The 26,247-nt window shown below is 42.1% G+C and overlaps 2 protein-coding genes across 2 annotated transcripts; both read right to left on the bottom strand.

Moving 5' to 3' along the window:
* Positions 1–1,963: 1,963 nt before the first annotated feature.
* On the bottom strand, positions 1,964–5,479 carry LOC121759686 (dammarenediol II synthase-like). The gene is made up of 11 exons (XM_042155356.1): positions 5,037–5,479; positions 4,862–4,951; positions 4,578–4,772; positions 4,419–4,503; positions 3,980–4,335; positions 3,374–3,829; positions 3,186–3,292; positions 2,932–3,075; positions 2,681–2,858; positions 2,434–2,598; positions 1,964–2,342 (listed from the first exon to the last, which is right to left on the bottom strand). Exons 1-11 carry the CDS (start codon positions 5,436–5,438, stop codon positions 2,223–2,225), a joined length of 2,298 nt encoding a protein of 765 aa, XP_042011290.1. The 5' UTR covers positions 5,439–5,479; the 3' UTR covers positions 1,964–2,222.
* A 17,776-nt stretch (positions 5,480–23,255) lies between these two features.
* Positions 23,256–25,027, bottom strand: LOC121757025 (calcyclin-binding protein-like). Its single transcript, XM_042152489.1, has 5 exons — positions 24,845–25,027; positions 24,173–24,334; positions 23,843–24,082; positions 23,697–23,759; positions 23,256–23,624 (listed from the first exon to the last, which is right to left on the bottom strand). Exons 1-5 carry the CDS (start codon positions 24,959–24,961, stop codon positions 23,520–23,522), a joined length of 687 nt encoding a protein of 228 aa, XP_042008423.1. The 5' UTR covers positions 24,962–25,027; the 3' UTR covers positions 23,256–23,519.
* Positions 25,028–26,247: the final 1,220 nt, after the last annotated feature.

Genomic DNA, 26,247 nt, shown 5'->3' with positions numbered 1-26,247 from the left:
AAAAACAACTAATTGTTCTTTCTTTGTTGCCAATAATTTAAAACAATTTATAGAGACCTCGTTGTCATTGGACATGAGTTGAATAAAAGTACTATTCAGTAGCTTCGAACTGTATTAATCTCAAACATTTCTGATCCCTTCTAAAACGACAGATAGAATATTGTACTATTGCTTGAGATGAAAACTCGAGGATTTTGTTTGTGTCCATTATTTAAACTCCAAATTGACCTTTCTCACATTCTCCGTCGTTAAACTATCAATTCAGCTAAGTGAAATTCAAGAACTAAACTAAATTATGCTAATAATTAAAATGACATATGTGTATCAATCCTAACCAAATTTTATTCCGATAAATTAATTTTCATTGTAATTTAATAAAATTGACATATATGCACCGTCCACACTATAGTTTTGTTCTTTATGAAATCCTATAACTGTCAATTTTGATAGATATAAATAGTAGTAGTACTAGTGAGGATTTCACATGATCTGAGTTTTGGCAGATTTTTGAATTAATTAATAAAAATATGTGACATCGCAATCTCAACCATGTTTTAGATTACAAAAGGGTGGATCCCTCGGTTTTTTTTTGTGGAATCTAATTTATGAAAGTCTATGTCAAGATATTGATTCACTTTTATGGACAAGGACATCCAACTTGAGAGTATTGTATTGAGATTTATTCAAATTAATTGACCCTAATTTTACAAAATTACCCTTGAGATAATAATGGAAGATGATGTTCCATATCAAGATTTTGATTTTGATACTCCATTTTGTATTTATGGCATATATTTCGATATAAAATTGATATATATATAATCCCTTCGTCTATAAAAAATTGATAAACTTGTAAACGAGTAATGTGCAATTGATATAGTAAGAGAGGGATGAAAAAAAGTGAGAGAGAAAAAGGTAGTGGAATGAATGTTAGTGGATTGTGGAGTCTATTTTATAAATGATGTTTGTTAAAAAACTTCCAGTATTTAGACTTTGTTTGATTTCAGGGAACGATAAAATATGGTAAAACTAGTCTATTTTTGGAGATGAAAAAAAGACTTATTTCTGGACAAATCAATAGTGAAAAAGTGAGACTAAATTTTTGATGAATTGAAATGGAAAAAAATAGATTATTATAATAGACGGAAAGTGTATTTCTTCAACAACTGTTAGTTAAAAAAGAAAAAAGAAAAAATGTAGTTATTCTCCTTTAAAATTAGAAGAAGTTGGTTAGAAATAAAATTTTAAATTAGTTTTATAAATTTATCCCAATGAATTTCTATTTGTCTGACACATATATTTGAAGTACTTTTCTTGTTCCCTTTTTGTTCCTGTTACAAGTATTTGCATAATTGTACAATAATTATGTCGATCAGCATATTAAATTATGAAAATATTATAGTAATACTTTTTACGAGTAATAAAAATATATAATGTCCATGCATCTACCGGGAGGTATATATGCTGCTTACTTATCATGATAAATTTTGACTTTGAGCCCCACAAAAGCCATACAAATTGCAATTATAGTAATTCGAAAATATAATTTTCTAAACATGTCTAAATAATTGGCGCATCATAAATAAATATGTAACGCAATTATTGGTTAAAGTATCATTAATAATCATCAGATACGTCGTATCTAATTGCAGGTTTCAATGACCAAATTATTGACAATTGGATTAATCTCATTGGATAAGCCATACATTCCTTATGTAGACCATTAGCCATGCTTATTTAAGTATATAGTAGTGATAAATTAATAAAAATTGTATATACAAAATTGGACATTTTAGGCATTGAAGTCTTGATAATATATACGATTTCCCCATTTTTAAAGAAGAAAGTATAATATTCAACATATAAAATGAATTGTGTTGGTACTACCAAAAGAATCTTCCATCCACTATAAGAAGCATCTTATGAAAACTTCATGTAAAAACCAAGTTTAATGAAGCGGTAGAAATCTAGTGGTTTTTTCCATATGAATATATTTATAACAACTATTATTTGTATTCGAGAACTCATGCCTCATTGCCTCATCGACTAATGACTAGATTCACAGTAACAAACTTACATTTGGAGAAATTGGAGCTTAATATTACATTTTGTCTCTTTGACACGGCTGTGACAGATTTTTCACCCATTCTTTTATAGACAAACGCACGCATATGCATATGATTATAACAATTACTAGTATTTATAATGTGATATACTATTAGTTAAAAGCATTGCGATGACCAGAGTCGTTTACGATACTCTCCCAACGCCCACAACGGGAATATATTCCTGTATTGCGCGTAATGCAACATGCAGTTCTTCATGTACACCCCTGTTATGTCCTGTCAATTTTTCCATTTTTTCAGCAATTTATTCAAATAGAACCATTTATAAGGCAAATTAAGATATAGTAGGCGTTTATGTTTTAAATACCTCTTGAGGGAAATCTCCATCATCCATTTGTGCATTGATCAACAGCTTTGCTGCTTTGTGCAGAGGTTTCGGATCTCTCTCTGCTTGTCCGGCATACATAAGACCGAGCATAGCCCACGACGTTTGAACCAAATTCGTGCGGTTGCCCTCCAATGGAATGTATTTCTGTTACAACATCATATTTGTAGTTACATAGTTTTGATGTTATAATGAGATTTTATTTATTCAATGTTACCAATATTCATACCATGCTTGGGCAAGACTCAAGGCTTTCTCCCCATCCACCTTCCTCATTCTGTGTTGTCAAGTAGAAGTTCACAGCTTTTCGCACTCCTTCGCTGTTCTCATACGTCCTCCCGGCAGCAGCAAATCCTCCCAAGACGAAGCACGTTCCGTACAAGAAGCAGATTCCCCAGTTTCCATACCTGCAATATCATATATGATCGTTGAAGTCTTGGTAAAAAAATTGAAGTGAAAGGATTGATTAAATTAGCTTACCATGAGCCATCAGGCCATTGCCTTCCTTCCAGGAACTTCAATGCATGTGCAACAGAGGCCTCGATCTCCTTGGCGCGATGCCCGGGATACAAACGCTCGAACGAGATCAGCGCTTGGATTATACAAGCAGTGTTCTCCACATGCCTAAACCAACAGGACAACATAAAGATATAATAACTGACCCAGCAGTATATTTAGTCGAAACAGAATATTTAAAATAAATTAATGATATATTCGAGAATCGGGCAACTTACTCTGACTCAACCACGATGTCTGCAAAGAGCTCCGAAGGGTTCAAAACCTGCAGATACGGCTGCGGAACTGGCGGCTCCCATATCGCAAATCCGCCGCTTAAAGGACTCTGCACACAAAAACAAACACATTCACTTCAAAAATATCACATAAACACATATAAATTTAAAATAGGGATTAATTTTGTTACCTGCAGATAAAGTAGCACATTGACACCATCATAAACGCGCTCAGCATCAGCCTTCTCTCCTGCGATCTCAGCCGGCATTTGCGACAACATAAGCAAGCACTTGAGCGCTTCAGCGGTACAGTCGGAAACAACCCATCCCTGATCTTGATCTGAGAAAGTCCATGATCCTTTGGTGAAGTGACGATACATGGCCGCGAAATCCCCCTTGGGATTCTCCTTCACCTGAGACTCCTTTATGTAGAAATGCGCCTTCTTCAGAGAGTCCCCGTATTCCTCAATCATCCCGGTTGAGATAATCGCTTGAGTCGCGAGAACGCTGTCCCAAAGCTGGCTCCCGAAGCTCTGCATCTTCATCCCGTCTTCCGCTAGCCACATGTAATCAGGCACTCTTGCTAAGTGGTGCTTGAATTCATCGCAGTTTGGATCGTGGGCAAACCAACACATCATCTGCAGACTCTGCATCATCCAACCAACACAAGATCATATCATCCCACATCAGAGAATGAAGAAAGTTGGAAGCAATATATAAATGTCGTCCAATCCTAATTAGTTTGTAGTCTTTTAAGAGTGGCCTAAAAATAAATTTGTAATGTAAATTGTATGTACTTTTTCGACGCATCCAGAGGTGATGTATCGGCTCTCTTCAGCACCGTAGCGCATGTATTTGATGGCCTTGTCCATTGCCTTCTTCCTGATCTTGTTCAACGGCCAGCGCCTCATCAATGGCTCGGTGCAGTAGTTGAGAGTGTCCCAGAGAAGATCTTGGATCCTAGAGTGAGGATAGTAAAGATCTTCCTCGCAGCAGTGGTGGCGCGCCTTGTTCCAGTCTATCTGATCGTAAGGCTTTATATGGATTTCGTTACGGATGGCTAAAACAGTGTCGGTTAAGGGTCCGTGAAACTGTCTAGCGTATAGATACGACATTGGCATGTAGGTTGTGCGACAATAACACCACATCTTTGCTGCATTATATTTGTTGCAACCATGTTAGTATAAAAGGAAAAGAAAGAGATGGATGTGTGTTAGTGTTATGTTATAGTTATACCGGGATGATAAGGGAAGACTGAAGGGAAGAGCCAGAACTCCGGGGGAAGTGGGTTGCAACCGTCCCATTCGTATACTCCAAGAACCTGAAATGTACATTTTCATGCTAAAACTCTGCATTATAATATGTGGAAAGAGTGAAGAAAAGAGAAATAATTACCGAAAGATACGTCTTTCCCCACGAGGGAATTCCTGTAGCGCCTTCATGATCAAGGATCCATTTCCTTCCCCTAGCCATGGCGCCGTCGCCATCACCCGGTCCCTGGCCTAGTATCCTCAGCGCCACGTAGCTCAAAGCCGATCCGATCATAGTACTGTGCCCTTCTATGTAAAATCCCCAACCCCCATCCTCATTCTGCAATGCAGAATACCATAATCCACATATGTAACGTTAATGTAATAATCATTTAAATCTCGAAGTCTGGTCTAATCATGATTAGTCACCTGATGGTTGTAGATGTAACGGATCAACTCCTTTATGTGTGCCGGCGTCATCACTTTGTTCAGCGTCCCGCTTATGTACAACGATATCAGCTATCACACAAAACGATCGCAAAAAAGAATTAGTTATAGTTTGACTATAGTAAAAAAAATATTACTATGACTCATCAAAAGTTACCAAAGGAGGAGTGAAGAAAAGTGGGCCCGCATTCTCGGTCGGCCAGTGGCCGTCGCTAGCTTGGACCGCCCGGTTCGCCCGCAACGCTTTCTTGACCGCTGTTGTTGCAGCTTCGTAACTAATCTCTTCATTCTCTCCGATCCTCACCGGAGGAATCCCGAGTAGATCGATTCCACTCACCCTCTTCAGCTGCAATCTTAGGAACAAATCTCCGCATGAATGGAAGCCTTTCTTTCTGTTCTCGCTCCACTCTTCACGAGCCTTCTGGAAATCGACGAGCTGCGCCTCTCGCTCCTCTGGCGTCCCGGCGTTCTCGTCGTACTCCCATACTTGCCGCCCGACGTAGTTGTTTGTGCTGTACAAATAAGGCCCGCCGCCTTCTGCAATCTTCAGCCTCCACATTTTTTGTGTTTCACCTGAAATATTTTTCCGACAAAATGCAATTTTTGTTTAGCTTGGATTAGTTAGTACTAGGCTTGGAGTTGTGCTATTTATAGAAGGATTGGGCAATTAATTAATGGGGTAGTCATAAATTTAACGAAAGTTGGTTGTATTTAAAAGGGATAACTGTCTTAAAAGTTACCAACTTTGCCAAAATTTCGGTTTTTCCACGACCTTTAAAATTGGCGTATGAAGTCACCAACTTTGCATTTAGTCGCCGATTTCCCATGATGGTTTTTCCGGCGAACGAGTGAGCTGACGTGTCCTTTTTAATTGAAGTGGCGGATCGTGACGGTTGACATGGTCAACAATTATTGACCGTGTAATAAAATATAAAAATAAATTTAAAAAATAAAATAGCATGTGAAGAAAGCTAGCACATTTAGCCCGAGGAACGGGAATCAGAGCCACAACGGATATGAAGAGGGGGATCAAGGCGTTGACAAGAAGGTACACAGCTGATGAGGAACGATCGATTGACTTCACTACGAGGTTGTATAGAGCAACGCTTACACCATTGAAGCTGACGGTGAGGGAGAGCGCGAACGGCATTGCAGAGGGGAAATTCTTGATGCAAAGAACAAAGCAGACTGTGTTGAACCAGCAGATGCTGCAACCAGCTAACAAGCAAAGTATAAATACCTACAGTTGAAATTTAGGCTTCAATTCAATCAAAATGATTAAAATTGGGGAGAAACGCACACACAAACACACATTGGCATTTCAATTCAGTGATAAAAAAATTCATTTACAAAGGAGCAAATAATTCTTCATGGATTCAAATATTTCCAGATCAATCCACAACCTAATCAAATTACTATCGAATTTGCAATGTTACGAGATACTAGATTGCATTATTGCATTTTACTGTAACCGAAAATATAGAATTGGAGCTGAATAAGAAAAACCTAATCAAATTAGGGGAAAAGAGAAAGCAACTAACCACCGAATACGACAACGTAATCACTTTAGCAACGACGAGCGATTGCGCGCCGTATCCGACGTGCCCCATCACCGCGGCAGCGAACATTACCGCCCAAAGCGGCACCCACATGACGGCAAGACCCGCCGACCAGCCCAAGGCCTTGCCGAGGTCGGAGGCGGTGGCGAGATAGTTGAGCTGGACCTGCGAAACCCCCAAAACCGACTTGAGCTCGAAAGAGTAGGCCGAAAAGTCGAGGTTAGTCCCCGTGAAGGCCTGTATCCAAATAGTGGCCGTGAGCACCATCCATTTCCCCGATTAGGCCACCATTGTTGAGAAGAGAAGGGAAGAGTAGCGTTTGGTGTTGAGCAAAGCGATTGTGAGGGTGAAACGATGTCGTTTTAGGTGTTAGAAATGACGTCGTTTTACGATTTTCCGATGCCATCCACGTCAACATTCAGGCATGCCACATAGGACACTTAGTTGCCGGAAAACACAGAGTCGGGTCAATTTGGGAGATACCAGCGACCCGGGCAAAGTTGATGACTTTATACGCCAATTTTAAAGGTCGTGGGAAAAACCAGAATTTGGGCAAAGTTGATGACTTTTAAGGCAGTTATCCCTATTTAAAACTTGATCGTTAATATCATGAATTAATAATTTCATGAGTTCAATTTTTTTTTCTTAAATTGAATTTTGCGTGGCACGTCGTATTATGTGGTCGAGAAACTGATCAATATAAAAACCATTAGTTGTTGCTTTTAATGGAGGTAACTAATGTCATTTAGTGAGTTACTTGAGTTAAAATTATCTTCTAGCTAGTTGTAGTTGAAATTCTATATCATTGAAAATTCATTATGCTATTCATGATTTTTGCAATTATGTTTTAAATTTAAGAAAATGATCAAATTTCAATTAAAGTTTATGATTTTAAAGATTAATAATCCTAATTAATTAATGTTGAAATGTTTAATTTCCATTCAACTTGAATTATCTCATGATTTACACTCCTTTAAATAGGATATGGACTATACAAAATAAGGTAAAGATTTACCCTGATTTTAATTGCCGATTACACGGTAATTACCAATCACAATATCAATTTCATATTTACTTGATTTGTTTTCTTGTGATTTGACCTCTGTTGATTTCTTTCCAACACTCCCCCTCAAGTTAAGTAAGGGGATCATCCATACTTAACTTGCCCAATACTTCATGGAAATTTCTCGAGTCCACAGCCTTGGTGAGAATATCAGCTAGTTGATCTTCAGATCTGACAAAAGGTAGTTCCGCGACCTTTGCTTCTATGTTATCTTTGATGAAGTGTCGATCTACTTCAACATGTTTTGTCCGTCATGCTGCACTAGGTTCTCGGATATACTGATGGCTGCCTTATTGTTGCAGGACAGCTTGCAGGGTCCGAAGGGCATCAGCTCCAACTCGGTCATTAGCCTTTTTAGCCACAGGATCTCGGTTAATGCGCTTTTGATCCCTTGAAATTCTGCCTCTGCACTTGACAACGCTACCACCTTTTGTTTCTTACTTCGCCAAGTAACCAGATTGCCACCAACAAATGTAAAGTACCCTGCAGTTGATTTTCGATCATTCGGATTTCCTGCCCAATCCGCATTTGAGTATCCATATATGTCCATATGTCCGTGCTTCTTGAACATTACTCCATGTCCTGGTGTTCCCTTCAAGTACCGGACGATCCACATTGCTACCTCCCAATGGGCTGCCTGAGGCCTATGCATAAACTGACTCACAACTCCGACTGCATACGCTATGACAGGTCTAGTGTGGGACAGGTAGATCAGCTTCCCAACCAGGCGTTGGTATCTTGTACGATGAGTGGGTTCTGCTCCTTCCACTATCTGCAAACCATGGTTCTGGACCATAGGAGTATCTGCTGGCTTGCAGTCCAACATTCCAGTTTCTGCCAACAAGTCGAGAACGTACTTCCTTTGATTTATGAAGATTCCCTATTGGGACCTTAGTACTTCTATTCCTAGAAAATACTTTAATATTCCAAGGTCCTTCATCTCAAATTCCGAGAAAAGATTTTGTCTCAACTGCTTGATTTCTTCTTCATCATCACCGGTGAGGATCATGTCATCTACATAGATGATAAGACATGTGATCTTCCCTTCCCTTTTATTTAGAAACAGAGTGTGATCAGAATTACTCTGTTTATACCCATACTTCTTCATCACCTCGGTAAATTTCCCAAACCAAGCTCAAGGCGACTGTTTCAACCCATACAACGTTTTCTTAAGCTTGCATACTTTTCCACCTTCAAAGTCTTCAGAGAAATTTGGTGGAGCTTCCATATAGATTGGTTTCTAGAGTTCACCATGTAGGAAGACATTAGTGACATCGAATTGGTATAGAGGCCATTCCCTGTTGGCCGCAATGGAGAAAAGGACCTTAATTGTGTTCATCTTAGCAACTGGGGAGAATGTCTCGGCATAATCAACTCCATACGTCTGAGTGTACCCCTTTGCTACCAACCTGGCCTTATATCATTCAATCGGCCCAGTTCGGTGCGACGGTGGTCCACCCCGATACTGCCCGATGATGATGTGATGTCGTTGGTCGCGCCGGCTGGTTTGACGGTGGTTGCCGGCATGATTTTAAGCCAGGCGGTCTCCCTCTTTATCCAGCCGTATGCGACCTCGGCTGAGGGCCACGGTCGATCCTTGAGGACTTCTCGCTTCATCTAATCGTATCTCGGGTTGAGTCCGGTTAGAAACTTGAATAACTGCCAGGTTTTGATGTACTTCCGGAATTGGCCTACTCCCTTGTCACAACATGTGACCGGCTGTTCTTGGCATCGATCTACATCTATCCACGTTCCATGTAAGTGACGCCAATATATCTCAAGACTCTGTTCTCCTTGCTTAACATTCTCTGCCTTCTCCTCCAGGTCAAAGAGTAAAAATGGATCGGATGTGCTTTCAAATGTCACGACTAGGCTTTTCCATAAGGCTTCTGCCGTTTGATGATGTACGAAATCGATAACAATATCGGTCTCGATGTTTTCTAAGATCCACGAGAAGACAATTAAGTCTGTCTCCTCCCATGTAATCGGCCGCCCCTGGTTTGGGTGGTGGCGGATTGTCGTTGATGTGTCGGAGTACCCTCCTACTCCCGATCTGGATCTTCATCAGCCGCGCCCATAACGAATAATTCGTTCCATTGAGCTTCACGACAACGGTAACATTTTTGCTAACTCTCAGTTTGTGGCCGTCTGAGAGTTTGGGTTTGATTTCAGTTTCTTCTTCGGTCATGACTTGATTCTGCCTTAGGTCGAGAGAGGTTTATTTAGGCTATGATGAATTCTTTTCTGAGCCATGCTCTGATACCATGTTGAAATGTTTAATTTCCATTCAACTTGAATTATCTCATGATTTACACTCCTTTAAATAGGATATGGACTATACAAAATAAGGTAAAGATATACCCTTATTCTAATTGTCGATTACACGGTAATTACCAATCACAATATCAATTCCATATTTCCTTGATTTGTTTCCTTTTGATTTGACCTCTTTTGATTTCTTTCCAACAATTAATTATCAAGTTGATTGCAATTGTGAAATCCACGTGGAGGATATACATATGTTGATGTTTAAATAAATATAGGCACATCGACATCTACTCTATACTCCTCCGTCCCATAAGAATATGCATTTTTCCTTTTTAATCCATCCTACAAGAATATGCACTTTCTAATTTTGGAAGTCTTTTCTTCTTAATATGGTGGGACTCATTCTCCACTAACAATACTTTAATTACTTTTTCTCTGTACATCTCCCTCACTTTACCAATTTGATATTTAAACCCATGTCATCCCCAAAGTGCATATTCTCTAGGGACGTAGGGAGTATTAAATTTCATGAAAACTTGGTTTGGTAAAGCCATTGTTTTATTAAATACTCCTCATGTCTCACAATTGCGAAGGTATTTCTTCCAGATATAAAATTTAAAATAATTATGTTAAGTTGAACAGAAAAAGAATAAAATTTAAGAAAATAAAAAGAGAATACTCCATAATACAATAGAGAATAAGATAAGTGATATGAGATTTTTGTTTTTTGAAAAAAAAAAGAATGAATTGTTTAGCTTGGAGTAGTGGTATTTATAGAAGGACTGGCAAATTAATGGGATAATCATAACTTTAGCGAAAGTTGGTCGAATTTATAAGTTGGTAGTTAATATCATGAATTTATTCTGCCTTGATTATGTTTCACGAGTTCAATTTTTTTTTCTTAAGTTGAATTTGGCATGGCACGTTGGATTATGTGGTCGAGAGACTGATCACTATTAAGAAACATTAATGTCGCTTTTAATGGGTGTAAACATTGTCATTTTGTGAGTTGCTTGAATTCAAATTACCTTCTAGCTGTCGCCGAAATTCTATAGCATTGAAAATTCATTATACTGCACAAGTTCATGATTTTTGCAATTGATGGTGTGGCGAATTTTTGATGGTGATGAATGCAGGAAAATACAGATCACGACACAGAGATTTACGTGGTTCGATTTACTGAGGTAAATCTACGTCCACGGGAAGAAAAGAGGGCAGAGTTGTATTGCTTGATCTGTTTTCTACAGCTTACAATACAGACTTGCTATTTGATATTTGATCTCCCGAGAGCTTAACCCCAGTCTATCTGATCTAAGTTCTATTTATACATTGAACTAAGATCGTGACTTGCATCACCACTAATGATGGTTGTGGATGTCGTGGAGGTCATGGAGATCCTGCATGGGTCCACTACCTCTTTGTTTGGTCCGCTTATCCCGCATGAGATCCTGCATGATTTGACACCACTAAATAGATCGTGTAGTGGTCATGAGATCCTGCATGGGTCCACTATCTCCCAGTTCGGTCGAATACAGAGACCGAACTGCTGAACTATTGCCGAGCAGCTTTTGCCGATCTGAGAGTAGAGCTTGATTGGTCGGCTTTTACCGAGCTGTAGGCTGGGGCCGAACTCTTTGGTAATGCCGAACTGATTGGTCGGCTTTTACCGAGCTGTAGGCTGGGGCCGAACTCTTTGGTAATGCCGAACTGATACTCTTCCTTGGGCTTTGGGCTGATGGGCCGTCACTGCTATTGGGCTTGTTTAGTACGTACCCCATCACTACCCCCCCCGAAAAGCGAAGTGAATCACTTCGGCGAAGCGAGTCACTTCGGCATTCTGGATAAAGGTACGGGGGAGGCTGACGTCAGGGGACGTGCCTTGCGCGTGACTGCATTAAATGCGACAGTAAAATCCGGCCGTTGAATCCTGAAAAGGTGGGATTCGAAACGGTGCGATGATTTTGAAATCTTCTCCGAATCTGATAAATACGTCCTTTCTTCATCATTTGAATACTTTTGCTATTGCTTCTTCTGCATCCTCTCTCTGTTGCGTAAAAATTTCCTTCCGCTTTCAAGAGTTTCTTCAGAATTTCTTCAAACTTTCAAAGAGTAAGAACTATGTCTTCTTCTTCTTCTGAGTCAGGTAGCGGTAGGAAAGGGGATAAGGGGTCTTCTAGCCGGAAAGAATCCGGGGAGAAGACCGTAGAGTATTTTCACAGCATCTTGAGTAAGGATACTGTGATATCCATATACGAAAAATATCTTCTTCCCAGGGGGAAGGCGGTGGTTCCCGACGACGATCATAGGGCTAACGAGCCGCCGGAGGGTTATGCCACCGTTTACGAAGCCGGCTTGGAATGCGGGCTTCGTTTCCCTCTTCCCCCTGCCTTTGTAGAGCTGCTAGATTTTTTTCAACTCCCTTTAGGTCAGGTGACTCCGAACTCTGGGAGGCACTTATCGGCCTTTGCTGCCGAACTGCGTAGGCTAGATAAGGATCTGTCTCTGAGGGCAATCCTTAATTTTTTCCAGTTTAAAAGGAAGGGATCTTGGTTTTACTTGATCCCTTTACAGCCTTTTAGGGCCTTCTGCAAAACCAAATGGCCGAAATGGCAAAACCGCTTCTTTTTTTATAATAGGACAGCGGCTCCGGGCTTTCCCTGGAGAGGGCCGAAGTCCGTGATTCCTCATCCTCGGTTAGAACCGTTGGCCGAGCTCGAGGGCGAGCTCAATAAGATTCCTATGATTAGGAAACAGTACTCGGAAACTGAGCTCGTCAAGGGCGACCTCGTGTTCAATATCTCGTCTTCGGACGAAGAAACTGAGGGTGAGGATTTCTTTTTTATGCTTTACTGCTTTTAGCGGCGAAAACTAACCTTGTTTCCTTGCTTTTCGGCAGTGAACATGCTAAATAAGCTCAGTCGCCAATCCTCTGAGTCCAAGGAGCCGGAGAGGCCGAAAACCACCAGCTCGGCGTCTGATGCCGAGAAGAATCCGAAGAGACAAAAGACCTCTTCGGATCCAAAGAAGCCGGAGTCGACTTCGGCAAGTAGGAAGGGGAAGACCCAGAAGCCCCCAAGAGCGCCAGAGAAAGACGTGGTCTTGGCGCCTCCTTCGGAACATATCTGTGAGCCCTTTTTATGGCCCACGGACTTCGCCGAGGTGAACTTTCTTCTTGATTTTCTGGCCTTGCTTTTTTTTTCTGTATTTTTTGTAGCCCCTCTGTTGACTTTTTGCTTTTTCCATTTTCAGAGGAACGATATGCTCTCCAAGCTCGTCGCCGTCGAACTCTCCAAAGCGTCCAACGACTATGCTGAGATGCAGAGGAAGTTGGCGGCTGCTTGTCATCGGGCCGAGCAGGCTGAGGCAAACTTTGAGAAAGCCAGAGCTGCTAGGATTTCGGCCCAAGATGAAGCTCAGTTTGCCAAAAACCAGCTCGTCATCCAGCGAGAGCAGACGAAACGGAGGGATGCTGCCGCCGTGGTTGCCCAAGGAGAGGTTCTCCGTGCTTTCGCGGAGAAACTCTTTCTGAGCAACCAATTTTCGGCCTTTGTCGGTGATCTGCTGAAACTGATGACCGATAAAGCCGAGCAGGGTCCCGAAGTCATCCTGCCGCTGTACGGCCGAGAGATAGCAGCTCGGCTTCAGAGTCTGCCGGTGCTTGAGGAGCTTGCTTCGTCCTCGGTCCTGCTTTCTGCAGACCAAGTTCGTAGTTGCCGAGCTGACCGCGATGAGAATATGGAGGCTATCTTTGCCTCCATAGGGTCAGTTTCACCCGCTCCAATTTTCCATGGAGAGGGTGAGACCGAGCAGCATGAGCGGCAGACCGGCGATGAGCAGGCCGAGCAGGAGGCCCAGCAGATCGGCTACGGTGGCGCCGAGCAGGCTGGGGAGAGCAGGGAGGCCGAGGCCGAAGCTGAAGCAGACAAGGAGAAGGAAGCTGAACCTCACCGAGAAGGCGGAGACGAAGCTGGTGGAGTATGATTTCGTCTCCCTTCTCTTAGTCTAGTTTCTTCCTTGTAAAATGGCCTTGAAGCCCTTGTGTAGAAAATTTTTTTCTTATGAATGAAAAAATTCTTCTTTCTGCTCTTGTGTCTTCGTATAGCCTTTCGTACTCTCTTTTACTCCTGTTGTGGTTTACTACCTGCTCAGTAATCTGAAATGCCGAACTGACATAGCTGCTCTATATTCTGAACTCTTTAAGGAGCTGGAGGTACTTCACTGGAAGCGGCTGTACTCTTCGGCTTTAGACGAAGCTGAGAAAAGAGCCATAGCTGACCAGGTGAAGAATGACGAACTCTTGGCTCGTTCAGTGAAGCTGGAGGCCGACAATAAGGACTTAGAGTCCGAAAAGAAAGATCTGGAGGCCGAGCTGAATACCGCCGTCGCTGAGAGGACTGCGTATGAGGATTTCATCTGCAGGCGCGGGGGAATGACCATCTCTGAAGTTCAGGAACGAGTTGACGAACTGTGGGAGGAATATCATGTACTCCGGAGGAACAATGCGCTGGAGAGCTCGGTTTGCCAACAAGTCGTGAATTCATTGCGGCGCTATGCTTCTCGGTACGACATCATTCTTTCCCGGCGTCCTTCAATCGAGAGATTCCTTAGGCATTTCCCGCCAACAGATGCTCGCACTCCAGCTCAAACTTCTGATTCACTTGCTCAAAATCCTACTCCAAGTCAGCAACGAACTCAGGAACAACCGGAGACGTCAAGTCGAGGACGGACTGAAGTTCGCAGAGGAGCGGTGACTATGAGTGAGCAAGATCGGCAAATGATTCGTGAAGAGACTCTTCGCCGCCGAGGTGCTAGAGCTTCTCGGGCTCAGGGAAGAGGCGGCAGGTCGATCAGAGCATCTCGTCAACCTGCTTATTCTTCAGCTGCCCGGAACGCCCGAACTCGGCTTCATGGGGATTTTGTGAATAGGTGGCTCAACTTTAGCAACCCTGGACAATAGAATAGTCCTTTGTAATAGCGTAACGCCTTCTCGTAGGGCAGCGGAGTTGTATGCCGAACAAGATTTAATAAATGAAATTTTCATTTCGCTTCTAACACTGCGTATTAACAGCTCAGCGAAATAATTTCATCGTACTTGTCCTCGGTCTTATGAAGTAAACTTCTTTGACCGGACTTGGTCCTCGGTCTTATGAAATAAACTTCTTTGACCGGACTCGTCTTTGGTCTTTATGAAGTAAACTTCTTTGACCGGACTAAGCTTGTGTCCTAATTTGGCGAGTTTTATCGCTTGGATCGGACTTTCCCTTGTCCTAATTCGGCGAGTTTTATCGCGTGGATCGGACTTTCCCTTGTCCTAATTCGGCGAGTTTTATCGCGTGGATCGGACTTTCCCTTGTCCTAATTCGGCGAGTTTTATCGCGTGGATCGGACTTTCCCTTTGTTGCAGTTCGTTTCAGACGAACTGCTTGTTTCTTAAGCCGAATTGTGGTCTTGTATCCTCCTTAGAAGCTTGGACTCACAATCGTTGGCTTATTGTTGCAGTTCGTTTCAGACGAACTGCTTGTTTTTTAAGCTGAATTGTGGTCTTGTATCCTCCTTAGAAGCTTGGACTCACAATCGTTGGCTTATATATGTTCTAAAAAGGGGATCAGCCTTTGAAGAACAAGATACCTCAGTAACATTTGTAAGAGACGACACGCACATAGACAAAACACACCTAGACAAGCAAGACGCACATAAACGAACGGGACGCACATAGACAAACCAAACGCACATAGACAAAAAAGGACGAACAAGCACAAAGAAAGCACATACCCCTAGGACCGAACTAGACACAAGACTGACTGACCGGACTGTCTCTTACAAATGGAACTTCTTGAGGTTGGAAATGTGCCATGTTCGGGGTACTTGTTCTCCTGACATGTGAGTCAATTTGTAAGACCCTTTGCCGAGGACTTCTGACACCCGATATGGACCTTCCCATGTGGGTTCGAGTTTGCCCAGCTTTTCTGCTCGGCTTACTTCGTTGTTTCTCAAGACGAGATCTCCCACTTGAAATTGCAGCTTTTTCACCCTTTGGTTATAATACCGGGCTACTTGCTCCTTGTACTTGGCTGCTTTTATGCAGGCCAATTCTCTTCTTTCTTCGGCCAGATCTAGTTCGGCTCTCAGTCCGTCATCATTCATTTCTGAGGAGAAATTTAGAGTTCGGGGACTGGGTACGCCGATCTCAACCGGAATCACGGCTTCAGTGCCGTACACCAGACTGTACGGAGTTTCACCGTTGGAAGCTTTGGGTGTAGTTCGGTAGGACCATAGGACTTGAGGGAGATTTTCTACCCATTGTCCTTTGGCTTGTTCTAACCGAGCTTTCAACCCTTTCACCAAGATACGGTTTGTTACCTCCGTTTGTCCGTTTGCTTGTGGGTGGGAGACCGAAGTGAACCGCTGTTGAATATTCAGCTCTTGGCACCAATTCTTGAATGTCTTGTCGGTGAACTGAGTCCCGTTATCCGAAATGAGGATGTGGGGTAAGCCAAATCGGCACACTATGTTCTTCCAGACGAAATCCAATGCCTTCGAGCTCGTTATCGTAGCTAATGGTTCAGCTTCTACCCACTTTGTAAAGTAATCCACGGCAACGATAAGGAATTTCATTTGCCGAGGAGCTTGTGGTAGTGGTCCCACTATGTCTATGCCCCATTGCATAAAAGGCCAAGGGCTTTGCATAGCATATAGATCGGTCTGCGGCATCTTTGGGATATTTGCATGGATTTGGCACTTCGTGCATGTCTTGACGAGCTGCACTGCGTCTTGTACCAAAGTTGGCCAATAATACCCCCATCTCAGAACTTTTTTAGCTAAAGCTCTAGCTCCGATGTGGCTACCGCAAGATCCTTCATGAACTTCTCTAAGGATGTAGTCCGTCTCTTCTGGCCCTACACATCGCAATAACGGCTGAAGGTAGGACTTTCTGTATAGGACTCCTCCATGAAGTTCGTACCGAAGGGCTCGGCATGTGATTTTCCGAGCTTCTCTCTTATCCTCGGGCAGTTGTCCTTGATCTAGATACTTTGATATTGGCGTCATCCAGTTCGTCGAGCTGGCTACTGAAAGTACCTCAGCATCATCAATGCTTCTGTGCATCAATTCCTCCACCTTTGAACTTGGATATGAGGCTAACTTACTTAAAATATCTGCTCGGCTGTTTTCCGCTCTGGGAATGCGGATTATCCGAAAATAAGAGAAACTTCGGCTAATGCTTTGCGCTTTGTCCCAATATTTCCTCATCCTCTCATCACGGGCTTCACTTGTACCCAACATGTGATTCACTACGACTTGTGAATCACAATGGATTTTGAGAGACTTGATAAATAGACTTTGCGCTAGCTTGAGTCCGGCAAGGAGAGCTTCGTATTCGGCTTCATTATTAGTAGTTGGGAATAAGAACCGAAGTGAGTAAGTTACCTCGTGTCCGTCGGGAGCGATAAGTAAAATACCAGCTCCACTTCCCGTTTTATTCGAAGCTCCATCTACGAATCCGCTCCAGCAGTCCGGTGGCTCTACTTCGGATTCCAGGGGCTGTGCTAGTTCGGCATTGGTAGAATTTTTCTGTTCGGCAATGACAGGGATTGCTTGATCGAACTTTGCTTCTGCAAGAAAATCTGCCAAGGCTTGTCCCTTGATGGCTTTCCGAGGTAGGTATTCGATTGAGTGTTCTCCTAACTCTATGGCCCATTTGGCGATTCTGCCTGATGCTTCTGGCTTGGTCAAAACTTGCCGAAGTGGAAGATCGGTTAAGACGCATACCTTGTGAGCATAGAAATATGGCCGCAGTCTCCTTGCTGCATTTACTAATGCCAGAGCAATTTTTTCCAGAGGTTGATACCTTGTTTCTGGACCTCTTAATGCTCGGCTTGTAAAGTAGATGGGAAGCTGCTTTAGGCCTTCTTCTCGTACAAGCACCGCGCTAATGGTCTGATCCGATGCCGCTAAGTATAAGAATATCACTTCAGCATCTGTTGGAGCAGAGAGAATAGGAAGCTCGGCTAAATAACTTTTGAGCTCGTCAAAAGCCTTTTTCTGCTCGACTCCCCACTCAAACTTTGGTGCCTTCTTTAACACTTTGAAGAATGGCATTTGCTTTTCGGCTGCTTGGGAAAGAAATCTATTCAGTGCGGCTAGACATCCAGTTAGCCTTTGCACATCATGTATGGACTTCGGCATTGCCATGTTCTGAACAACTTGAACTTTTAGCGGATTTGCCTTGAGTCCTTCCTTTGAAACCCAACAACCTAGAAACTTTCCCGAATCTACCAAAAAGGTACATTTTTGGGGATTGAGTTTGAGGTTGGCTTTTCGGAGCACGTCGAGAGTGGACTTGAGATTGTCTTCGTACTCCGAAGTGCTTCTGCTTTTAACGACTATGTCGTCAACATACACTTCAACCTCCTTTCCGATCAAATGCCGAAAAAGCTTATCTACCATCCTCTGATATGTGGCTCCGGCATTCTTTAAACCGAACGGCATCTTTTTATAAGCAAAGATGCCGAAGTCAGTAATGAAAGCCGTTTTTGGAGCATCATTCTCATCCATTAAGACTTGGTGGTAGCCTTTGTATAAATCAAGAAAACAGAAAATTTCGAAGCCGATCAAAGCTTCTACTTTTTTGTCTATGTTCGGAAGGGGATAGCAATCTTTAGGACAGTGCTTGTTTAGATCGGTAAAATCTATGCACATCCGCCATCCTCCTTCTTTTTTCTTGATCATCACAGGATTGGCCACCCAAGAGGGATATTTCACCTCGAATAATACATCCGCTTTCAGTAATTGGCGGACTTCGTCATGGATGACTTGATTTCTTTCCGCCGCAAAGAGTCTTTGCTTCTGTTTTATAGGCCGGACTGATGGATCAATATTTAACCGATGAGTGATTACCTCAGAGGGCACTCCGGTCATGTCCAACGGAGACCATGCAAAGACATCTTTGTACTCCTTGAGGAGCTGGATGGTCTTTTCCCGGAGTAGAGGCGTTCCCGCGAAACCGATCTTGACCGTTCTGGATGGATCATCTTCGTATAACTGAACGGTCATTGAGTTCGGCTCTGGTGTGACTTCGGTCATTTCGCTTGCCTCTGACTCCGGCTGCTGTGATTGCTATGCTTGATGATGCCGATCTGATTGCTCGGCACTTTTAAGCGCAATCTGCAGACACTCTTTTGCTCTCTTTTGATCACCTCGGATGACCGCTATCCCCCCTTTAGTGGGGAGCTTGATGGTGAGATGATAAGTAGAGCAAACGGCCCGAACTGCGTTGAGCCAGTCTCTTCCCAGGATGATGTTGTACGGAGACCGAGCTTTTACCACAAAGAACTCGATCATCGTACTGGAGCTTGTAGGCGCTTTTCCCACCGTGATCGGAAGGCTGATAATACCTTCAGGGCGGGTGTCCTCCTGGGCGAAACTTTTCAGAGGAAGTGGTGCCGGACTAAGCCGAGCTGGATCCACTTCTAGTTTATCGAAACATTCTTTAAAAAGAATGCTGACTGACGCTCCTGTATCCACAAACACTCTGTGGATCAGTTTGTTTGCCACTCCGGCTTGGATGACAATAGCGTCTTGATGAGGAGAGATGGCCGGGACGGGATCTGCATCTGAAAATGTAATCACTTCGTCCTGCTTCAGCCTTTTATGCGCTGGCTCCTCTCGATTGAAGCCTCTGCGCTCTGACTTCAGGGACGATTTAGTCTTCCCGGCAGGGAGAGCATCAATAGTCAGGATTACTCCATCATATTGCTGCTCGTCATCGTCTTCGGGATCCTGTTGCCTTTTCGGATCCTGAGGAGCGCAGTTCGCACCTCTCTGCTTTTTGTTCTTTTTCGGCTGCTTGCTTTGGTATTTTTTAATGTCCCTGCTTTCACAAGAGCATCAATACCTGCAGCCAAATGTCGGCACTCCTCGGTATCGTGACCGTGGTCTTGATGGAAGGAGCAATATTGATCCTGAGGTCGACGCGCGGCCGATTTCGTCATCCGCTTTGGTTTTTCGAACATATCGGAATGCAGTTCGAAAATTTCCGCTCTTGACTTGTTCAATGGTACGAACTGAGCGGGCGGCTTCTCAGGATTGAGACGTGGCCCCAATCGGTCTTGCACCGGAGTCCTTTGAATCCTTTCAAAAGGAGTTCGGCGAGGATGTCCCTGATCGCCAAAAGGAGTTCGGCGAGTTTGTCCCTGATCGCTATGATCGGGCTTCCTCCTGTCTCCTCGGGATGAGCTGTCTAAAGACCGTTTGCGACGGTCTGCCTCATCGGCACGGGAGAACTGGTCCGCAATGTCCCACATCTGTTGAGCTGTTTGCGGACTGCATTCCACGAGCTTTCTGTAGAGAGCTCCGGGCAGGATTCCATTTTGGAATGCCGAAATGACAAGTAGATCATTGAGATCATCTACTTGTAGGCATTCCTTGTGGAATCTCGTCATAAAGTCGCTGATCTTTTCGTCGCGACCTTGACGTATAGAAAGCAGCTGAGCCGAAGTGATTCGGGCTTCCGCTTTCTGAAAGAACCTCCTGTGGAAAGCATCCATTAGATCTCGGTAAGATCTAATGCTGCCTTGGGGGAGGCTATCGAACCACCTTCTTGCGTTCCCGATAAGCAGCTCGGGAAACAGCTTGCACATGTGGACCTCATTGAGACCCTGGTTCGCCATGTTATACTGATAGCGTCCCAGGAAGTCATGAGGATTCACCAACCCGTCATAAGTCATCGACGGAGTTCGGTAGTTCTGTGGAAGGGGAGTTCGGGTGATATCGTCTGAGAACGGAGTCTTCAATGCTCCGTACATGGCGAACCCGACATCTCTTCGGTATGGAGGAGATGGAGATCTCCTGTGATTCCGGTACCGAGGAGGAACAGGAACATGTCGGGGTTGAGGATTCTTCTTCCTGGAAGACACGGCACTACTGCGGTAGTGACTTTCATGTCTGGATGAGGAAGGAGAATCCACCGTTTTCGTCTTCGGCTCTTGGCTCTTTTGCAGGAAGGCTAAGAACTCATCCTGCTTCTCAGCCAAGAACAGCTTGACAGCCTCATTCAAATCAGGCTGCTGGGAAGACTCGGTGTGTGGACCTTTTGAGCGGCTTGTTCCTTCATCGTGAAAACTGGAAGTAGATGTCTCCCGAGGCTGTTTTCCGGACCTGCGGGCTGGACTAGCTTCCTCATGGTTTTCACGAACGGTATTACGGGTAGTATGTGATCTGGTATGCATTTTTTTTGGGGTGGAAAAAGGGTCAAAAATTCGCTTTATCACAAATTTGGTTCTCTGTTTCCCACAGACGGCGCCAGTGATGGTGTGGCGAATTTTTGATGGTGATGAATGCAGGAAAATACAGATCACGACACAGAGATTTACGTGGTTCGATTTACTGAGGTAAATCTACGTCCACGGGAAGAAAAGAGGGCAGAGTTGTATTGCTTGATCTGTTTTCTACAGCTTACAATACAGACTTGCTATTTGATATTTGATCTCCCGAGAGCTTAACCCCAGTCTATCTGATCTAAGTTCTATTTATACATTGAACTAAGATCGTGGCTTGCATCACCACTAATGATGGTTGTGGATGTCGTGGAGGTCATGGAGATCCTGCATGGGTCCACTACCTCTTTGTTTGGTCCGCTTATCCCGCATGAGATCCTGCATGATTTGACACCACTAAATAGATCGTGTAGTGGTCATGAGATCCTGCATGGGTCCACTATCTCCCAGTTCGGTCGAATACAGAGACCGAACTGCTGAACTATTGCCGAGCAGCTTTTGCCGATCTGAGAGTAGAGCTTGATTGGTCGGCTTTTACCGAGCTGTAGGCTGGGGCCGAACTCTTTGGTAATGCCGAACTGATTGGTCGGCTTTTACCGAGCTGTAGGCTGGGGCCGAACTCTTTGGTAATGCCGAACTGATACTCTTCCTTGGGCTTTGGGCTGATGGGCCGTCACTGCTATTGGGCTTGTTTAGTACGTACCCCATCAGCAATTATATTTTAAATTTAAGAAAATGATCAAATTGCAATTAAAATTTATTATTTTAATAATCAATAATCCTAATTAATTAATCAAGTTGATTGCAATTGTGAAATCAACGTGGAGGATATACATTTGTTGATGTTTAAACAAATATAGGCATATCGACATCGTCTCAATATTATATTTCAGTTATAACCAATGAAAACTTGGTTCGGTAAAGCCATTTGTTTTATTAGATACTCCTCATGTCCCACCATTGTGAAGGTATTTCTTTTAGATATAAAATTTAAAATAATTATGTTAAGCTGAACAGAAAAAGAATAAAATTTAAGAAAATAAAAAGAGAATATAATACAATAGAGAATAAGATATGTGATATGAGATTTGTGTTTTTTGGCAAAAAACGAAAAAAAGAAAAAGTGATTCAAGTACATGGAAATGAACCAAAAAGAAACATTAATGTCGCTTTTAATCTTTATAAATATTGTTTGTTTTTATTTTATGTTTGTTATAATTATATTTATAATATTATTGACAACCAATTTCTACGAGTAGTTCAGGCGTCCAACGTCAAAAGAAATGGATGTGGGAATCTGTGCTGGTTTAGATTTGTGTCTGTTGGGTTTGGAGTGTTGCTGTTTATATAAATCTCATTAATTAATTTATCAAATTAATTGTAAATGTTAAATCCTTGTCTAATTAAGTGACGTTGAAATAATAGGAGTATTTATGTCGTGCAACTCTAAATTAATTTCAGGGGTGTATTATTGCGTACATGCATGTTGTGACAAAGTAAAACTTGACCGGCTATTCTAAATTTATTTAGTAAAAATTCGATTCCATGCTCCAATTATAGACTAAATTATAACTTTAAAGTTGCAAAAGTGGAAGCTGACATGAATCATGATGGTGGTGAAAAAACATATTGTTTATATTTAGGTCATATATCGACGTGCTTGAATTATTTAAAGTTTAAATTTTTTTTAAAAAAAGGTGCTCCATTTGACGCTTTAGCCATTTTATATTTTTATTCTTTTTTAAAATTTTCCGGTTGTGTCAAAGTTTTAATAATGATTCAACAATTTGATGCTATTATACACATGCGGGGGTAATTAACCAATAAATATATCACCCCTTGTTGCATATTGTAAAAAAGTTTCAAATTTGTGATGCAAAAGGTTTCATTTGCATTTCTATCGGTTATTTTACTTTTTCTCTATTTTAATTATTTATAATTATTTTTTTCAAAATGAATGCAGAAAATAAAACGACTCTACTATTATAGAATGAATTAGAATGGATGGAGTACTACATTTCATTATCTATGCTTATACATTATCAACTATTTGTTTACATGTAGCACAATTTTTTTTATCTGTATGTACAAAAGTTTCATTATTAGTATTTCATATTAGTACAAAACCTATCAATTGACAAAGTCATCGCTACAAACGTTTATCTTTTTTTCCTACAAGGCATGAGTCTATCACAGGCACGACAATCGAGTCATCGGCTTAAATTATCCCGAAACGGGATAATTACACTACACGATTCATTCGAGATTTAATTACAGGCGCGAGTTTACAAAGGGTAGACATTCTTCTCAAAACACTCTCATATCAAACACTGAGTTGACATAATGTATCAAAAATACATGTTAGTTCAGAACTAACATCACATATAACTTGACACTCATTAAGAACACACATGAAACCAACAGACAGCAGTTGCGTGACACTAGCGTTTATAACTCAAATACCTAGTTTTGTGCGTTCAACGATAGCTTTGTAAAGGATCAGTCGCTTTGCCAGATCTTGCATCGCTCCATGCTTTAGCAATTGTTCTTTTCATATCCTCATCACCGTCCTCGTACATGTTCTGCAAAATGAATCACAGGTGTTAAAACTGGATAACCCAAGCACATGTATGACAAACAACCAAGAAATATACCTTCATCAAGTCCATTATCCCGGCCATTGGATCCCGCTCCTTGTCCAAACTCGGCGGCTTCAGCTAAGACGTACCAAGTTGTTCGTTAGGTGGAATCACTTTTCGAACTTCAATAGTTTACTTTTCGACTAAACTAAAGTAACTACCTTATCTTCTTTGAAGTGCAAATCCAACCAGTTTCCCTTGGCAGCTTTGGCCAAAACGACAACCACTCTCTTTGGCTTCACAATGAACTTGCATTTCTCAGGTGCAATCTCTTTGCAGAGCTTTGGCACTGCACAACGATAGTTCTTTCCTTGGACATCATGCAGCTTGATATCAACAGACATTGGCTTGAAATCAGCCTCAACTTTCTCTCGATCAACACCTTCCAACGGTATATAAATCTACCCACAATTAAAACAGGATCAAATACATAGTCAGGCACTCGGTTTATATCAGAACATATCAATCCCCTGGGTTAATCGCACCCTCACCTTTACTTGATCATTATCCTGATCCCAGCTGAAGGAGCTGAGAGGAACATAACTTAACAAAGAGCTGCTGGATACAGCCTTCGGAGCACTTGAAATCGGGGCTGGTGTGTCGACTGCTGGAGCTGGAGTAGGCATTTTCCGAGACGCTGCATTCGACAATTGCTGAAATAGGAATAACAAATGAAGTCTTAAAATAAGAAATCTGCAATGAATCAATCTAAACATCCAAGAGGAACCATAACATGGATTTCACACTAAAAATCAAACAAGCTAAACCAGTAAATCAACATCAATAAACCCAACCAAAATCTTCTACAATTATCAAATTTTCAGCACTGGTCATGATAATGAAAGCAGGAAGCAACCGAAACTTACAAAAGCGTGAAATCAAAACTTACTATAACTAACATATTAGGTAGATTATCAAACGCAATCACACGAATTCACCTATAAGACGATTGTAAGCATCGATCCACGAATTCCTAATCACACCGCATACATATCAATTTACACATATCTCAAATATCCCCAAAATTAGAAATCCTCGAATTATACAAACCCTAGTACAAATTCCATATGCGCATTTCTAAACATAAATGACCAATAATAACCTCTGTGAAACAGCCAAACGCATGAAATCTAAAATTAGCGCCGTATGCTGAGAGGCATTACCATCTCCAGGTTGAGAATCTCAGAGGAAATGAGAGAAACGACGCGCGGTCGCTTCGCGATGCTTTGAAGCTGCTTCAGCTCCTCAATGTCCAGCGCTAAATCATCGCAGCTCGCCATTGTAAGCTGACAATTGCTAATTGGGAAATCGATTGAAGAGATATCTAGAAATGTGTAAATATAGTGAAGCGTAGAGAGGAGTAGAAAAAGCTAGAAGGCTCAGTCTAAAGAAGGTTCTAGACTTTATTATTGGGCTGTAATGGTTTATGAAATGGGCTTAGATGTATTTAATTTTATGATTTAAAGCCCAATACTGGATTAACATGGGCCTAGAATTAATATATTTGGAGATATGGACTAATATTACAAAATGAAGGCTCGATAAATGGTAATGGCACATCAATCATTATTGTATCGAACCTTGAGTTTTAATATTCCGTCCAAAAAAAATAGTGTTAGTAGTGGTGACATAAATTTTAATAAAAAATAATTAAATATATAAATAAATTACCCCTCTGTTCCTTAGAGCATCTCCACTGGTTGCCCGTCCCACTCGGACATCCACTAGGACTTCCCAAAAATACATCCTGCCACGTCACTAGGACTTCTCATCACACTGCCACGTCACTAGGACTTCCCCTGCATAATCCGCCCTCTCCATCGCCCTTCCCGCAATAAAATAAATCACAATTATTTAACGGAATTATAATTTTGACACGGAATACGGGAAAATTATGTATTACATAGATGTCCGACTCGGACATACGGAAAAATTACATAATAAAAGGAAAAATTACATAATAAAAGGGAAAAAAGAAAAAAATACATAGTCCGACCGGACGTCCGACCCCCCCCCACAATGGCGCCCGTCGACTCGGACGTCCCGCGGATATCCGAGGACGTGCGACGTCCTACCTGCATGGGCGTATCCGACCTTATTTTCCACAATGGCGGACGTCCGGTCGCCCGTCGCCGACGTTCGAGCCGGACGTCCGCCGCTGGAGATGCTCTTATAATTTGTCACCATTTGACCGTACACGGATTCTAAGAAATGTAATAGAATGTGGATTGAAAAAGTTAGTGGATGTGGATACTACTTTTATATACTCCTTCATCTTAAATAATTTATCATCATTTGACCCAGCACGAGTTTTAAGAAATATAATATAAAGTGAGTTGAAAAAGTTAGTGACATGTGTGTCCTACTTTTATATGTTGGTTTAGAGCATCTCCAGTAAGACTGGACGTCAAATAGCCCTCACATAGCCTTCACACTGCCACATCATCAGCACTACAATTCTCCTGCCACAACAGCTTGCCACATCAACTGGACATCAAATAGCCCTCACATAGCCTTCACACTACCTATCCACATCACTAATAACAATTATATAATTTAATTTACA

This window comes from Salvia splendens, chromosome 12 (genome assembly GCF_004379255.2).
Source record: "Salvia splendens isolate huo1 chromosome 12, SspV2, whole genome shotgun sequence".
Taxonomy (NCBI): Eukaryota; Viridiplantae; Streptophyta; class Magnoliopsida; order Lamiales; family Lamiaceae; genus Salvia; species Salvia splendens.
Note: the sequence above shows the minus strand (reverse complement) of the source record. Positions and strands in the feature narration are given on the sequence as shown.

What these genes read in the sequence shown, in the direction of transcription:
- LOC121759686 (XM_042155356.1), bottom strand. Translation starts at nt 5,438, where the DNA reads ATGTGGAGGCTGAAGATTGCAGAAGGCGGCGGGCCTTATTTGTACAGC. An exon ending in TTTTCTTCACTCCTCCTTTG is followed by an intron (nt 4,952 to 5,036) that starts GTAACTTTTGAT and finishes TTTGTGTGATAG; the next exon opens with CTGATATCGTTGTACATAAG. An exon ending in CCTCTGGATGCGTCGAAAAA is followed by an intron (nt 3,830 to 3,979) that starts GTACATACAATT and finishes TGGATGATGCAG; the next exon opens with AGTCTGCAGATGATGTGTTG.
- LOC121757025 (XM_042152489.1), bottom strand. Translation starts at nt 24,961, where the DNA reads ATGGCGAGCTGCGATGATTTAGCGCTGGACATTGAGGAGCTGAAGCAG. An exon ending in AGGATAATGATCAAGTAAAG is followed by an intron (nt 24,083 to 24,172) that starts GTGAGGGTGCGA and finishes AATTGTGGGTAG; the next exon opens with ATTTATATACCGTTGGAAGG. An exon ending in GGATAATGGACTTGATGAAG is followed by an intron (nt 23,625 to 23,696) that starts GTATATTTCTTG and finishes TTCATTTTGCAG; the next exon opens with AACATGTACGAGGACGGTGA.